The sequence below is a fragment of the Rhodotorula toruloides genome (assembly GCF_000320785.1).
Source record: "Rhodotorula toruloides NP11 unplaced genomic scaffold Scaffold10, whole genome shotgun sequence".
NCBI classification, from domain to species: domain Eukaryota; kingdom Fungi; phylum Basidiomycota; class Microbotryomycetes; order Sporidiobolales; family Sporidiobolaceae; genus Rhodotorula; species Rhodotorula toruloides.
In genome coordinates, this window is record NW_015622970.1 from 63761 (window position 1) to 76780 (window position 13020).

The 13020-nt window shown below is 61.2% G+C and overlaps 7 protein-coding genes across 7 annotated transcripts; 4 read left to right on the plus strand and 3 right to left on the minus strand.

Annotated features, from left to right (window-relative positions):
- Positions 1-21: 21 nt before the first annotated feature.
- On the plus strand, positions 22-3460 carry RHTO_00646 (1-phosphatidylinositol-4-phosphate 5-kinase; the record flags this gene model as incomplete). The annotated part of the gene is made up of 7 exons (XM_016414330.1): positions 22-1794; positions 1856-1935; positions 1991-2408; positions 2466-2729; positions 2786-3013; positions 3070-3147; positions 3206-3460. 7 exons carry the CDS (start codon positions 22-24, stop codon positions 3458-3460), a joined length of 3096 nt encoding a protein of 1031 aa, XP_016273486.1.
- Positions 3447-4240, minus strand: RHTO_00647 (uncharacterized protein; the record flags this gene model as incomplete). The annotated part of the gene is made up of 4 exons (XM_016414331.1): positions 3447-3671; positions 3735-3780; positions 3841-4114; positions 4192-4240. The coding sequence occupies 4 exons, from the start codon at positions 4238-4240 to the stop codon at positions 3447-3449; spliced, it is 594 nt and encodes a 197-aa protein (XP_016273487.1).
- Positions 4241-4443: 203 nt separating this feature from the next.
- On the plus strand, positions 4444-6433 carry RHTO_00648 (dihydropyrimidinase; the record flags this gene model as incomplete). Its single annotated transcript, XM_016414332.1, has 9 exons — positions 4444-4617; positions 4676-4781; positions 4838-5125; positions 5184-5486; positions 5541-5683; positions 5741-5858; positions 5915-5989; positions 6048-6136; positions 6194-6433. 9 exons carry the CDS (start codon positions 4444-4446, stop codon positions 6431-6433), a joined length of 1536 nt encoding a protein of 511 aa, XP_016273488.1.
- Positions 6434-6630: 197 nt separating this feature from the next.
- Positions 6631-8191, minus strand: RHTO_00649 (D-amino-acid oxidase; the record flags this gene model as incomplete). Its single annotated transcript, XM_016414333.1, has 7 exons — positions 6631-7173; positions 7275-7412; positions 7473-7527; positions 7590-7624; positions 7688-7733; positions 7792-8065; positions 8143-8191. 7 exons carry the CDS (start codon positions 8189-8191, stop codon positions 6631-6633), a joined length of 1140 nt encoding a protein of 379 aa, XP_016273489.1.
- Positions 8192-8397: 206 nt separating this feature from the next.
- Positions 8398-9736, plus strand: RHTO_00650 (N-carbamoyl-D-amino acid hydrolase; the record flags this gene model as incomplete). Its single annotated transcript, XM_016414334.1, has 4 exons — positions 8398-8794; positions 8889-9118; positions 9235-9361; positions 9468-9736. The coding sequence occupies 4 exons, from the start codon at positions 8398-8400 to the stop codon at positions 9734-9736; spliced, it is 1023 nt and encodes a 340-aa protein (XP_016273490.1).
- A 206-nt stretch (positions 9737-9942) lies between these two features.
- Positions 9943-10729, minus strand: RHTO_00651 (protein of Asp/Glu/hydantoin racemase family; the record flags this gene model as incomplete). The annotated part of the gene is made up of 2 exons (XM_016414335.1): positions 9943-10418; positions 10489-10729. The coding sequence occupies 2 exons, from the start codon at positions 10727-10729 to the stop codon at positions 9943-9945; spliced, it is 717 nt and encodes a 238-aa protein (XP_016273491.1).
- Positions 10730-11181: 452 nt separating this feature from the next.
- Positions 11182-12596, plus strand: RHTO_00652 (class II aldolase/adducin domain containing protein; the record flags this gene model as incomplete). Its single annotated transcript, XM_016414336.1, has 6 exons — positions 11182-11397; positions 11458-11556; positions 11675-12082; positions 12164-12245; positions 12341-12420; positions 12486-12596. The coding sequence occupies 6 exons, from the start codon at positions 11182-11184 to the stop codon at positions 12594-12596; spliced, it is 996 nt and encodes a 331-aa protein (XP_016273492.1).
- Positions 12597-13020: the final 424 nt, after the last annotated feature.

A 13020-nucleotide genomic window follows, 5' to 3' on the forward strand; every position in this document is an offset into this window, starting at 1 on the left:
GCGGACGGGCAGAAGGCGGGGATGCCGGGCCCAGCGGTACAGGGACGTGAGAAGTGGATCGAGCGGCTGCACTTGCACGGTCACGGCGGGAGGAACGGGCACGAGGCTGAAGCTGTGAAGCACAAGGGCGGCGACAAGCTGGAAGTGCCGGACGGGACGAGCGGGCAGCAGGCGGAAGACGGCGACGAAGGACTGGCCAAGGAGGTCGAGGGTTTCAAGGACCAGCCTTACCAGCAGGACCACACAGATCAGGCGCGGATGAAGCTGCGAGACTGGAAGGAGGACATGCAGGACAAGATGGGGGAGCGAGGCTGGCGGACGCCGACGCACGAGCGGGACGAGCAGGCTCTCTTGGTCGACCCGCGAGTAGCGAACCAGCTCGAGCGGAAACCTGACGAGGTGCGGGACGGTGCGGATGGTCGAACTCTCAGCCTGGCGCCGTCTTCGACCCGGCTGAACGGGTCAAGCAGCTTCTATTCGGCGGCGAGCGAAGTTGGCGGAGCCGCCTCAATCGACTCTCGCACCGTTCCTCCTCGCTCCGCCTCTCCCGAATCGCTCTCCTCCGTCTCCGACATTCTTGCGACTCCTCAACTCGCGCCATCTCAGCTCGACGCCGAGCCTTCGACATCCGGAGGTGCCGACGCCTTTGACCGATTGCCCGTCGCCTACGCCCCCGGCTTCGTCGTCACCAACTCCCGCCTCGTCCCTCTCGGCGACGGACGCCCTCCTCCTTCCGAAGCCTCCTCTTCCTCGCCGACTCGCTCTGCTCATTCCGCCGTTCCGGTGCACGAGGTCGTCCGGCCGACTTCGTCTCATCCCGACTTGCAGCAGGGACCGATAAGCCCTCCTGCCTCACCTCGGTCAAAAAGCCGTCTGGCTCCCTCTTCCTCTCCTCGACAACCGCGCAATTCCTCTCTGCATCCGCCTCCCGCCGCAAATCAAGGCTACTTTCAGCTATCTCCCCAGCAGTCGACTCGCCCCTCCTCTCCACGACGAAGCCTGACGACCGACCTACCCTCTCTCCTCCCTTCTCCACCTCTCGGCGTTGGCCCCGCCAGCGCTACCTCCCTTGCCGTCAGCTCCCGTCGCCTCTCCTCCGCCTCCGGCCATCTCGCCCCTCTCCAACTCGCACAACGGTCACAGACCTACTCTCCCTCTCTTGCAGCCCCGGCTTCGCTTGGTCAGCACCAGTACGCTTACCCGCAAGCTTCGACGTCGGCCGCTCCATACGGCAGCGGTAACCCCGCTTCTCCGCCCACGGCGGGATACATGGACGACGTCGAGTCCTCCATCGCCGCTCAAGCCGAAGTGATCCGTCGAAAACGGCAGGAGAAGCGCCTCGAGGCGGAAAAGGCTGAGCGGGATCGCGAGCGGGAAAAGGCTGGTCTCGCTCCGCCTGTACCTGCGGTCTCCGAAGCCGGGCGAGGAGACAAGGGCGAAAAGACCGTGGGCGGATTGCTGGGCGTCGCAACGCCGGGTGGGATGCTCAAGCGCCGGTCGACACGGATGGGGTCTGGCTCGTCCGCGCAGGAAGCACCGAGGAGTCCTGGACCAGGCAGGCGAGCGCGACAAGCTTCCGAAGGAGCAGAGCGAGGACAGGACGGCACGGCTGATGCGGGCGCGTCGGCGGCGGAACATGCGGCTGCTGCGAGCGGGTCTGCGGCGAAGGCGCGAGCGGCGGGAACGGGAGGCGAGGACGAGCTTGGAGCGGGCGTTCTGGTCGGCAATCTGATCGGCCAGGATCACGCCAACTATGTCTTGATGTATAACATGCTCACGGGGATCCGCATCGGCGTGCGTAGTCTTCTCTGCACGGATACAACGGAGCGATGCTCACCTCTCCGTTCTTTCGCAGGTCTCGCGGTGTCAGGCGAAGGCGCGACGACCGCTCACGGATGCCGACTACACGGCTCGTCACAAGTTCAGCTTCGATATGTGCGCGGTCCTTGCCCTTCTGGCTCTGCTGCCCTCGCTAATCTAGCCTTCGCAGCGTCGGCAATGAGCTCACGCCCTCGGTCAAGTACGACTTCAAGTTCAAGGACTACGCGCCTTGGGTGTTCCGCGAGCTGCGCGAGTACTTCTACCTCGACCCGTCCGACTACCTCGTCTCGCTCACGGCCAAGTACATCCTCTCGGAACTCGGCTCGCCCGGCAAGAGCGGCTCGTTCTTCTACTTCTCGCGCGACTACCGGTTCATCATCAAGACGATCCACCACACGGAGCACAAGTTCCTCCGACGGATCCTCAAGGAGTACCACGAGCATGTCAAGAAGAACCCGCATACGCTCCTCTCGCGCTTCTACGGCCTGCATCGCGTCAAGCTTCCGCATGGCAAGAAGATTCACTTCGTCATCATGAACAACCTCTTCCCTCCTCATCGAGACATCCACGAGACGTACGACCTCAAGGTGCATTCTCCCGCCTTGTCTCTCCGTTTGACGGATTGCTGATCGGTCCTCACGCAGGGCTCGTCGATCGGGCGCCTCTACCCCGAAGAGAAGGCCAAGCAGAACCCTCACGCCGTCCTCAAGGACCTCAACTGGGTCCAGCGACAAAGGCAGATTGCGCTCGGCCCGGAGAAGAAGGCGCTCTTCGAGGAGCAGCTGCGGCGCGATACGGAACTCCTGCAGCGGCTCGGCATCATGGACTACTCGCTCTTGACCGGCATCCACAACGGTGTGCGTGGGAACAGCGACAACTTGCGCGAGGAGAAGCTCAGTGTCTTCCAGGTGCGTTTGCTCGGCATCCAGCGCCACTCACAAGCTGACGCAGGCCGTCGTCGCAGCCCGAGAACGTCAAGGTCTCGCGCAAACCGACCCAGGTCAAGCGCGACGCCGATGCCTCCGCCCTGCGCAAAGCCGTCCAGCGCTCCGACCCGCGCGCTCTCGGCGGCAAGCACGAGCTGCCTGAGCACGAGAATTCGGAGAAGCGCATGTTCTTGTTCTACCAGGACGAGGGCGGAATGCGGGCTACGGGAGATAACAACGAGGATCTCGGGGTGATCTATTACCTCGTGCGTTCTTTCTCTGTTTTCTAAACCTGGTGAATTGCTAACGAAGTCGCTCGCAGGGCATCATCGACATTCTCACACCGTACAACTGCGTCAAGCGGATCGAGCACTTCTGGAAGGGTCTCAAGCACAACAAGGTGCGTCCACCTGGCCAGCTGCCTCTCTCAGGCTCAGCTCATCTGTCGCTCGCGACAGCACATGATCTCTGCCGTCCCGCCGCGCGAGTACGGCGACCGCTTCCTCGCGTTTATCAAGTCTTCGATCCGCGGCAACGACATCTCGATCCGGCCGCAGATGTTCGAGCACGAGCCGAAGCACGACGCGAAGCAGGAAAAGCCGCCCGTCAACGTCTCTAGTGACGACGAGAAGGCTCAGCGCCAGCGGAACGACGGCCGCGTCGAGATGAGCGAAAAGTCGGCCGTCGCGCAGGGCAAGGTCAAGGCCCAATGACCACCGCCTCTCCACAGACACTCTCTTCCCCTTTCTGTCCTTGTCTTGCATACCGCTTCACCAGACACTCTGCCACACTCGCTCCCTCGTCCTGTATTCCGTCGTCCCCAACTCGTCGTCGCTCGTTTCGTTGCAGGTTGTTCCGTCGCTGTAGCGTGTTGCAACCTTGGCTGTACTGGTCTAAATCTGGCAACGCATCGTGGATGCAGAACTGCACAAGACGCAGAAAGAGTCAGCAAGCCCAGACAAGCCGGTGCAGAAGTTGCGAGCGCACATCCGGAAGTCCCTCGAGGAAGCGAAGGTGCAGGTCGCCTTTGTAGCTGTCGACGACATGTATTCAGCTTGTAAGAAGCTCCTTCTGAATGATTATGGAGACGCACAGCTCTGTCTGGGTCAGCCTCATCAACCCTCGCTCCTCTCCCTTCGCCGCATCCTCGCTCTCCGCCCACAACCGCTCGAACGTCCGCATGTCGAAGTTCCGCTGTCGCCAGTCGTCATCGCTAGTGAAGGAGAGGTGGTGTGCGCCCGCAGCGGTGCTAGCGAAGTCGGGAGAGAGCGGGTCGCCTGGTAACTGATGAGCGAGGAGGAGGACAGGGTAACCACGCTTGAGGAGCGCGATGCCGGTCGTCAGCCCTATGCAGCCTGCTCCGACAACTGTGCGCGCGCCAGCAGCATCAGCCGTTGAACTCGTGGTCTCATGAGGTCGCAGAAGGGAAGGACTGGACACTCGCCGACGACGGGAGACGGCTGAGCGTGCGACTTGGTCTGCCGGGCTGCCATGCTGTGTTTTTGTGTTCCGACAGAGGCGCAGAAGGAACTTGGGCGGGTGACTTGACTTTGATGCGGACTGCTCGACTTGTCTCGACCTTCGCCGCCGCCGGCAAACCCCGCACGCAAGCTATCTCTCGCTGGCTGAACAGCTTCCTGCTCTGCTGTCTTCCCTCTCCTTGCTCTGCACTGCTACACACGCGAACCTCCCGCCAATGAGCTCTCCCTTCGACTTTGATCTCGTCGTCAAGAACGGCTTTATCGTGACCGCCAGCGACACCGTACGGGCAGACATCGGCGTCAAGGATGGCAAAGTCGTCCTCTTAATGGCGAACATCCCTGTCCCGGATGGCTGCGCGGTTATCGACGCCGAGGGCGGCTTCGTTACGGTGCGCTCCCTCCTCGTCTCCCGATCTTCCTTCTCTAACGCTTGCCTTGATCCTGCAGCCCGGCTTGATAGACTCGCACGTCCACATTGCTCAATCTGCGGCGAAGTCGCTCGGAGCCAAGAGCGCAGACAACTGGACCACCGCCTCGCAATCCGCCGTTGCCGGTTCGTCGAGCTCTCTCGCTGGCCGTACAAACCCAGGCTGACAACTCGTCAAACAGGCGGATGCACGACCGTCATCGCCTTCGCCGTCCAGAACCGCGGCACGTCGATGCAGGCGGCCGTCGACGCCTATCACGACCTTGCGGTGAACAACGCCGTCTGCGACTATTCTTTCCATGTCATCGTCACCGACCCGAGCGAGGAGCAGATGCATATCGAGCTGCCGAAGCTCATCGAGCAGGGCATCACGTCTGTCAAGATCTACTCGACCTATCCGGCTCTCAAGCTGTCGGACGAGGAGATCTTGAACACCTTCTACGCGGCGCGGCAGTACGGCGTGACAGTCAGTGCGTGACCTCGCTCTCCGATCTGATTGACGAATCGCTCACGGTCTTGCGACTGCAGTGGTGCATGCTGAGAACTCCGACATGATCGCTTGGATGACCCGCGACCTCGCCGAGCGAGGTATGACAGAGCCCTGGCACCACGGCACCTCTCGACCGCCCATCATCGAGAGCGAGGCGACGAACCGCGTCCTCGCTCTCTCGGAACTCATGGACTGCCCCGTCCTCTTCGTTCACGTCTCCGCCCCCGACGCTTTCAAGGTCATTCGCGAGGCGCAGACACGGCTCATGAGCGTCTATGCCGAGACGTGCCCTCACTACCTGCTGTTGACGGCGCAGGAGATGAAGGCGCCCGGCTTCGAAGGTGCGTCCTCTCCTTGCGCAATCTTTGCTCCCCGTACTGACTTGTCGCTCACAGGTGCCAAGGCATGCTGCGCTCCGCCTCTGCGCGAGAACCCCGAGGACCGCGAGCGCGTGTGGGAGAACACGGTCAACGGTACCGTGACGGTCGTCTCCTCTGACCACGCGCCGACCAAATACCACGACGAGTTCGGCAAGCAGGTGCACCCGATCCCGCTGCGTGACGGCCTCCCTCGTACTGAAGATCTTGTTGAGCAGCTCGGCCTGACGAAGAATCCCGGCAAGAACCCTCGAGGCGACTTCCGCTACATCCCGAACGGTCTGCCCGGCGTCGAGACTCGCGGACCGCTGATGTGGAGTGAGGGCGTTTGCAAGGGTGCGTTCCTTCGTCAACGCATCCGTCTAGTTCGCTGACGCATTTGCTCGACGCAGGTCGCATGTCGCCGAACAAGTTTGTCGAGCTGAACTGCACGAATGCAGCGAAGCTCTACGGCATGTACCCGCAGAGTGCGTCTCAAATCGCATTCTCTCAGCCTCGAGACGGATGCTGACGGTTTTGCAACAGAGGGAACGATCCAGCCTGGCAGCGACGCAGACTTCGTGATCTGGCGATCACCGTCTGCACGCAAGACAAGCAAGGTCACGGTCAAGAACGTACGTGACGCTCTTACATTGCTGATGAGCTAGCTGCTGACTAGAATCCGCTCGCAGCTCCACTCCGCCTGCGACTACACACCCTTCGAAGGCCACGACATCGAAGACTGGCCAGTCCTGACCATCCTCCGCGGCAAGATCGTCTACGACGGCAAGACGAACGACGTCGTCGCCGAGCCTGGGTACGGCGCGTTTTTGAAGCGCGGAAAGAGCTCGTTGCAGGGTCCGAGGAACAAGTGGCTCAGCGACTGGCGGCCGAGGTACATGGATGACCAGGCGAAGGCTAATGGCGCGTAGATCATCGAGCTGTCACTGTATCGCATCGTTTCCCGAACTGTTCGGTGACCTCGTCAGGCAAGCGGAGTTCGGAGAACAGCAGCTTTTCCTTGAGAACTACGCTCCTCGCAAGTTTCGCAACCGCGACTTGCGGGGGTTTGCGCCGATGTAGAGTATAGTTGAGGGTCGTCGAGTGCATGAGTCCGCAATGCAGCGATCTACAGCTTCGCCTGCACCGTCACCGACGTCTCCTTCTTCCCACGCTTGCGAACCTCCTCGCCAACGATCTTCGCCGCCTCCTCAGCGCATCCCCACATACTCTGCCAGCCGTACCCTCCGTGTCCGTAGTTGTGCACCACCAGCAGCGTTCCCTCGTCGGTTTTGAGCTCCTCCACTTCGAGGCGGACGCCGGCGTCGCGAGTCGGGCGGAACCCAACGACTTCCGCTTCGACGATCGAGCGTACGTCGATCGGCGCAGTCGAAGAAGGCGGCAGAGCGAGCGAGGAACAGATCTCCAACGCGCGGCGAATGATGTCGGTCGTCGTTTCGGGTCGAGGATCAGGGTAGTAGTCATCGACTTCGCGTGTTCCGCCAATGATGACCTCTCCTGACGCGCGAGGAATGACATACGTGCGCTCGCCGCCTTCGCCGCCTGCGAGAGAACCGATCTGGCGCGTCCAGCCGGTCTTAACCCATGGTGCGCGCAGCTTGAGAACTTGGCCTCGAACGGCGCGGACGGTCTGGTCGTTCACGTCGATGAGCTGTGCAAGAAAGGTCCATGACTTTTCAGTAAGAGCTCGAAGCGCTGGGAAGTCTTGGTCGGACGAGAAAGAGGACGCAGTTGAACTGGGACCAGGCTCACAGTACGAGCGCCAATACCGGTGCAGTTGAGTACTGCCAGAGGTGCTTGGACATACTTGCGTACGTCGGATAGTGCAGCAAGTTGAGGGACGCGACGGACAATTCCGCCGAGCAAGGTGAACTCGTTCACGAGGCGTCGCTACGAAGCCACACGATGGGTCAGTCGAGCGTTCTGAGGGGAATTGCCAGGGAGATTTACGAGATAGCGTGCCGGCTCAATCGTCATGGAGGTGAATGAGACAGCATGCTCGATGCTGCAAGGGTAAAAGGAGTATTGAGCATTCTAGCGACGGTAGATGAGACATGCGACACTCACCCGTCAGGCAGCGTCGACGCATCGTGGATGCGGAACTGCGCGAGACGCAGACAGAGTCAGCAAGCGCGATTGAGCCGTTGCAGAAGTTGCGAACGCACATCCGGGAGTCCCTCGAGGAAGCGAAGGTGCAAGTCGCCCTTGTATCTGTAGTCGACGTCGCAGTGAGCCTACGAGCAGGATCTTCTCGTGCTCAATAACGCACAGCTCTGTCTGGGTCAGCCTCATGACCCCTCGCTCCTCTCCCTTCGCCGCATCCTCGCTCTCCGCCCACAACCGCTCGAACGTCCGCATGTCGAAGCTCCGCTGTCGCCAGTCGTCATCGCTAGCGAAAGATAGGTGGTGCGCGCCCGCAGCGGTGCTGGCGAAGTCGGGGGAGAGCGGGTCGCCTGGTAACTGACGAGCGAGGAGGAGGACAGGGTAACCACGCTTGAGGAGCTCGACGCCGGTTGTCAGCCCGATGCAGCCTGCTCCGACGACTGTGCGCGCGCCAGCAGCATCAGCCGTTAAACTCGTGGGTTCGTGAGGTCGCAGAAGGGAAGGACTGGACACTCGCCGACGACGGGAGACGGCTGAGCGTGCGACTTGGTCTGCCGGGCTGCCATGCTGTGTTTGTGTGTCCCTCAGAGGCGCAGAAGGAATGTGTTGGGCGGGTGAGTTGACCTTGTTGCGGACTCCTCGCGCCGCCGCCGGCGGACCCCGCACGCAAGTTATCTCGCACTGGCTGAACAGCTTCCTGCGCTTCCTGCTCTGCTTTTCCTGATCCAAGTCTTCACTCTTCTCTCGCCGCCCCGCTGTCGTTGCCGCCGCCATGGTCCGCCCTCTCCGCGTCGCTGCCGCCCAAGTCGGCCGAATTGACCGCGGTACCCCTCGAGCCGCCGTGATCTCTCGCCTCAACGCTCTCCTCGATCAAGCAGCCGAAAAGGGCGTCAAGCTCGCCGTCTTTCCCGAAACCACTTTCTCGACTTTCTTCCCGCGCTACTGGATCGAAGACGAGGCGGAGATTGCTGCTTACTTCGAGAAGGAGCCGGTCGAAGGCATCGCCTACTGCGACACCGTCAAGGGGTTCTTCGACAAGGCGGCGGCGCTCGGAGTCGACGTCGCTATCGGGTACGGCGAGGAGACGCCCGATGGGACTCGCTACAACACCGCTTCCTACGTTTCCGACCGCAAGACCGTGGGCAAGTACCGCAAGGTGCATCTGCCTGGTGCGTACGCGCCCGCTCCTACGCTCTCTGTTCAGCTTGTAGCGGCACAAGGCTCGCTTCCCCAGAGCTGACCAGCTTTTCCTGCCGCCTACAGGTACTTTCGAGCCGTTCAGCAAGGACCCGTCCGTGACGAATCAGCTTGAGAAGTACTACTTCACTCCAGGCGACTACGGCTTCAAGGCGTTTCGGGCGCCGTCGCTCAAGAAGGCGTGCGGCGGCGAGAAGAGCCCGATTGTCGGGCAGCTCATCTGCAACGACCGGCGATGGGCTGAGGGGTGGAGAGTGTACGGGTTGCAAGGTGTCGAAATCATGTGTATCGGCTACGTGCGTCGATTCTTTCCTCCTCACCTCGCTCGCGCTGGAGGCTGACTTCTTCCATCTCTCCCATTATCTCGCTTCGCCGGCCCCATTGCCATCCTCGTTTCTGTTCCTGGGTGCAGAACACGACCGCATGGGCGCCGCAGCTTTGGGGTATCGACCCGGACTCGATGACTCGCGAGGAGGCTTACGCGGACGCCATGTTCCACCACAAGCTGGTTTGCCAAGCGAATGCCTACACCAACTCGAGTGCGTTTCTTCTCAGTTCATTGTCGCTCCTGCGCGCTCGCTCTTCCCCTCGCCATCGCCACGCACGAGGCTTGGTCCGCCTTGCTGACTCGCTCGTTTCGCACAGCCTTCCTCATTACCTCCGCCCGATGTGGCAACGACGACGGCATCCACCCTCTCATCTCCGGCTCCATGATTGTCGACCCAGAAGGCCACATCGTCGCCGAAAACAAGACGGAGGAAGACGAGCTAGTCGTCGCGGACATTGACCTCGACGCGTGTCAGCAGGGCAAGACGAAGACGTTCGCGTTTGGGAAGCATCGGAGGGTCGAGCATTACGGGCTGATCTGCGAGAGGGTGGGCGTGGTCGAGCCGGAGGAGCCGGAGGCGGCGTAGATAGACGTCGTCTGCAGCATTTCGACGATTTTGCCCTCCTTCTTCCGTTCTAGACTCCGCGCGCTTTGCCCACTCTGTGGCGGCGAGCGGAAGAGCGGCGCGAGCTGGCAGTCGCGCTTGACTTGACTGCTCCCTGCGGCCTTCGCAAGCTTCCGACGTAGTCGCAACTCGACAAAGACACAGCAAAGTCATTGCGCACGTCGTTGCTACTGCTTATCTGTCATCACCATCCCCGCCAGCATGACCAGTCCAGCCTTCGCCGCGTCGATAACCCGTACATCCTGCAACCCCGCCTCCTTGACGCCTTCCAGCACGAGCTGCTCCATTCCCGCCATCCCTGCGCATCCCAAGATGATGCAATCTGCTCCCAGCGCCGCAACCTTCGCCGCCGTCTCCTTCATCAACCGCTCGACCTTCTCCCGCTCGTCCGCTTCCCGCAATTCCTCAATCTTGATGCCCGATGTGACGCCTCCAACCCACTTCTCGCTTCCCGACGCCCCGAGAAAGCTCGAAACGCCCTTCGAGAGCAACGGCTTGGGGCCGAAGCCGGTCGAGAGGACGCCAAACTTGCGCGAGAGGATGAGGGCCTTGGAGATTCCTGCTTCGAACATGCCGATGCAGGGTTTGGGCGATGTTGGGCCGAGGTGTTCGCGGATCATGTGTTGCAGGGCGTGATCGGTGACTGCGAGAAGAGTCGGAGTGAGCCATGAGAAAGCGGAATGCGAGAGTGAGAGCGCGGAGACGGGACGCACAGCAGCAAACGAGGAAGCCATCATAGCGCTCGAAAGCCCCACTCGTTGACAATGCCTCGAAGCAAATTGCGGCCGTCTGGATGCCCGTGACAAAGTCGGAGATACCCGTTGGAGCGTGGGAAGGAGCTGTGAAGAAGTCGAGCTTGAAGCCGGGCGGACACAGCGGACTCAGGGACTCTTCTAGGCCCGTTGTGATACCTTCTGTCGAGTTGGGATTGATCACGAGAAGGCGAGAGGGCATTGCCGAAGCGGGTTGGCTCTGTCGAGGAGGGAGAAGGAGCGGGTCAGCCTCTGGCACTTCACTGCGTCCTCAGGCTGGCCCTGCTGCTGCTTCAGGACCTCGCTAGACGTCTCTGTGATGTCCAAACCCAGCACTCGCCGGTCCCGCCGCCCTCGACTCCGCGCAACACTCTCATCAGTCGGTCGGGGAGGAGGATAGGGACGAGAAGTCACCGTTGTAGGGCGCGATAAGGTCGGCGAATGCGCGCCTTACTTGAGGACAACCGCTCGGCAGCTGTGAGGCCATCGCTGAGTCCGGCGGAGGCTTCCCTTTTCCCACGCCGACGGCGATGCTATCGCGCCGAGAGTCGGCTTCGCAATCCCGCTGCTTCGCTTCATTCCAACACGCTCATTTGCTTCTCGCTCGCACTTGCTTCTCGCTCACACTGCACGCCCCAGCACACCCAGCTCGACATGGCTCCCGTCGCGATCGACTCGTCCGCTCTTCCTCCCGTCGACGCCCTTGCCGACGCTCATCCCCTCAAGGCGGCTAATCGCTTCAAGCAGTCGCTGAACGGTCTTTCCGACAAGCCTCTAGAACGAACCTACCGCGGCAACAAGGAGGGGACGATCCACCTCGAGGGCATCCCGGAGTTTGACGACCTTTATGCGAAGCGTCAGTGGGTCAAGGTGCGTTCTTTCCCCCACTGACCTGTGACGGACGGCACTGACTCTGTCCGCATGCCGCAGGAACACCTTGCGGCGGCGTTCCAGTACTGGGGAAAGCTTGGCTACGGCGAAGGCCTTTCGGGACACATCACGGTCCGCGACCCCGTCTGGCCGGATCATGTACGTCCAGTCTTTGTCCCATCGATCTCCCAACCCAATCTTCGAGCTGACTCGAGTCTTCGCCCCGTTCCACACCCTTTCGCCCTCCTGCTTTCGTCGCTCATTCACCCTCCCCCAGTACTGGATGAACCCAATCGCCGTCCACTTTAGCAGCATCACCGTCTCAAAGCTCTGCCTCGTCACGCCTGAAGGCTACGTCCACCCCGATGGGGCGCAACTTCCCATCAACACCGCCGGCTTCCACATCCGTGCGCTCCTTCCCAGGTCGTGCCACCTGACCCGCCCAACTAACCTTCGCTCGCTCCCCGCAGACTCCGCTATCCACAAAGCCCGACCAGAACTTCAAGCCGCCGCACACTGCCACAGTCTCTACGGCAAGGCATGGTCGGTCTTTGGCAAGCCGATCGACATCCTCACGCAGGACGCGTGCCTGTTCCACGACAACCAGGCCGTGTACAAGAATTTCGGCGGAATCGTACTTGCGCCGGAGGAGGGGAAGAACATTGCTGAGACGCTTGGGCCGAAGGCGAGTCCGCGCCGCCATCTTTGCCTGGGGCGAACCTCGTGCAAAACCCGCTGACTTTGGCTTCCTTCCGCGTGGTAACAGAACAAGGTCGCTATTTTGCAGAACCATGGCTTGCTCACGACGGGCATGACGGTCGGCGAAGCGGTCTACTATTTCAGCGCTCGTGCGTCGCTTTCCTCCTCTCGCCCCGCGTTTGAGACGAGCGGGACCCTCGCTCATCTAGCAGTGCTGACCGAAGATTCCACTATGATACCGCAGTCGACCGTCTCTGCAAGGTCCAGCTGCTCGCCGAGGCAGCCTGTGCCAACGGACTTGAGAAAAAGGTCATCGACGACGAGGTGCGTTCTCTCCGCTCCTCCCCAGCCTCTTAAGAACCCGTAGCTGACTCACGCACCTGGTTCAGGACGCCTCCTTCACCGCCGCGACGCTGCAGAACCCGGAGAACGTCTACGTCAACTGGAAGCCCGAGTACGAGTTGCTCGTCGAGGAGCGAGGGCACATCTGGATGAAGTAAATTCTGGCGCGACTCCTACTGAACGTTCCTGTCGCCCTCGTCTTCTGTAGCGTTGCTGGGTGTCACATCGAGGACTTGTTTCCGTTGCACTTGTGGTCGTCGCAGAGCCGTTCGCCTCGCTCGACCTGCTCATTTGGCTGCGTCCTCGCTTGACGCTGCGAGCAATTCACGCTTGCTATCGTGCTGTCTGCGCTCCTCCTGCTCTCCCTTCGACGCACACGGCCCCCATCTCTATCGGCCGGGTCTCCTCTCGACCCTTATCTCCCTCCTCTCCAGCGTCGCCTGCTGCCAGCTGGAGAGCATCTAAGGCTCTCAGAGATGCTCGGAATACCTGTATCGGATTCACCGCGTCCGCCCGCGTCCACCTCGCCTCACTCTAATCCTCATCAGTTTTCGCCGTCGAGCGGATCTCACCACGCGCAGA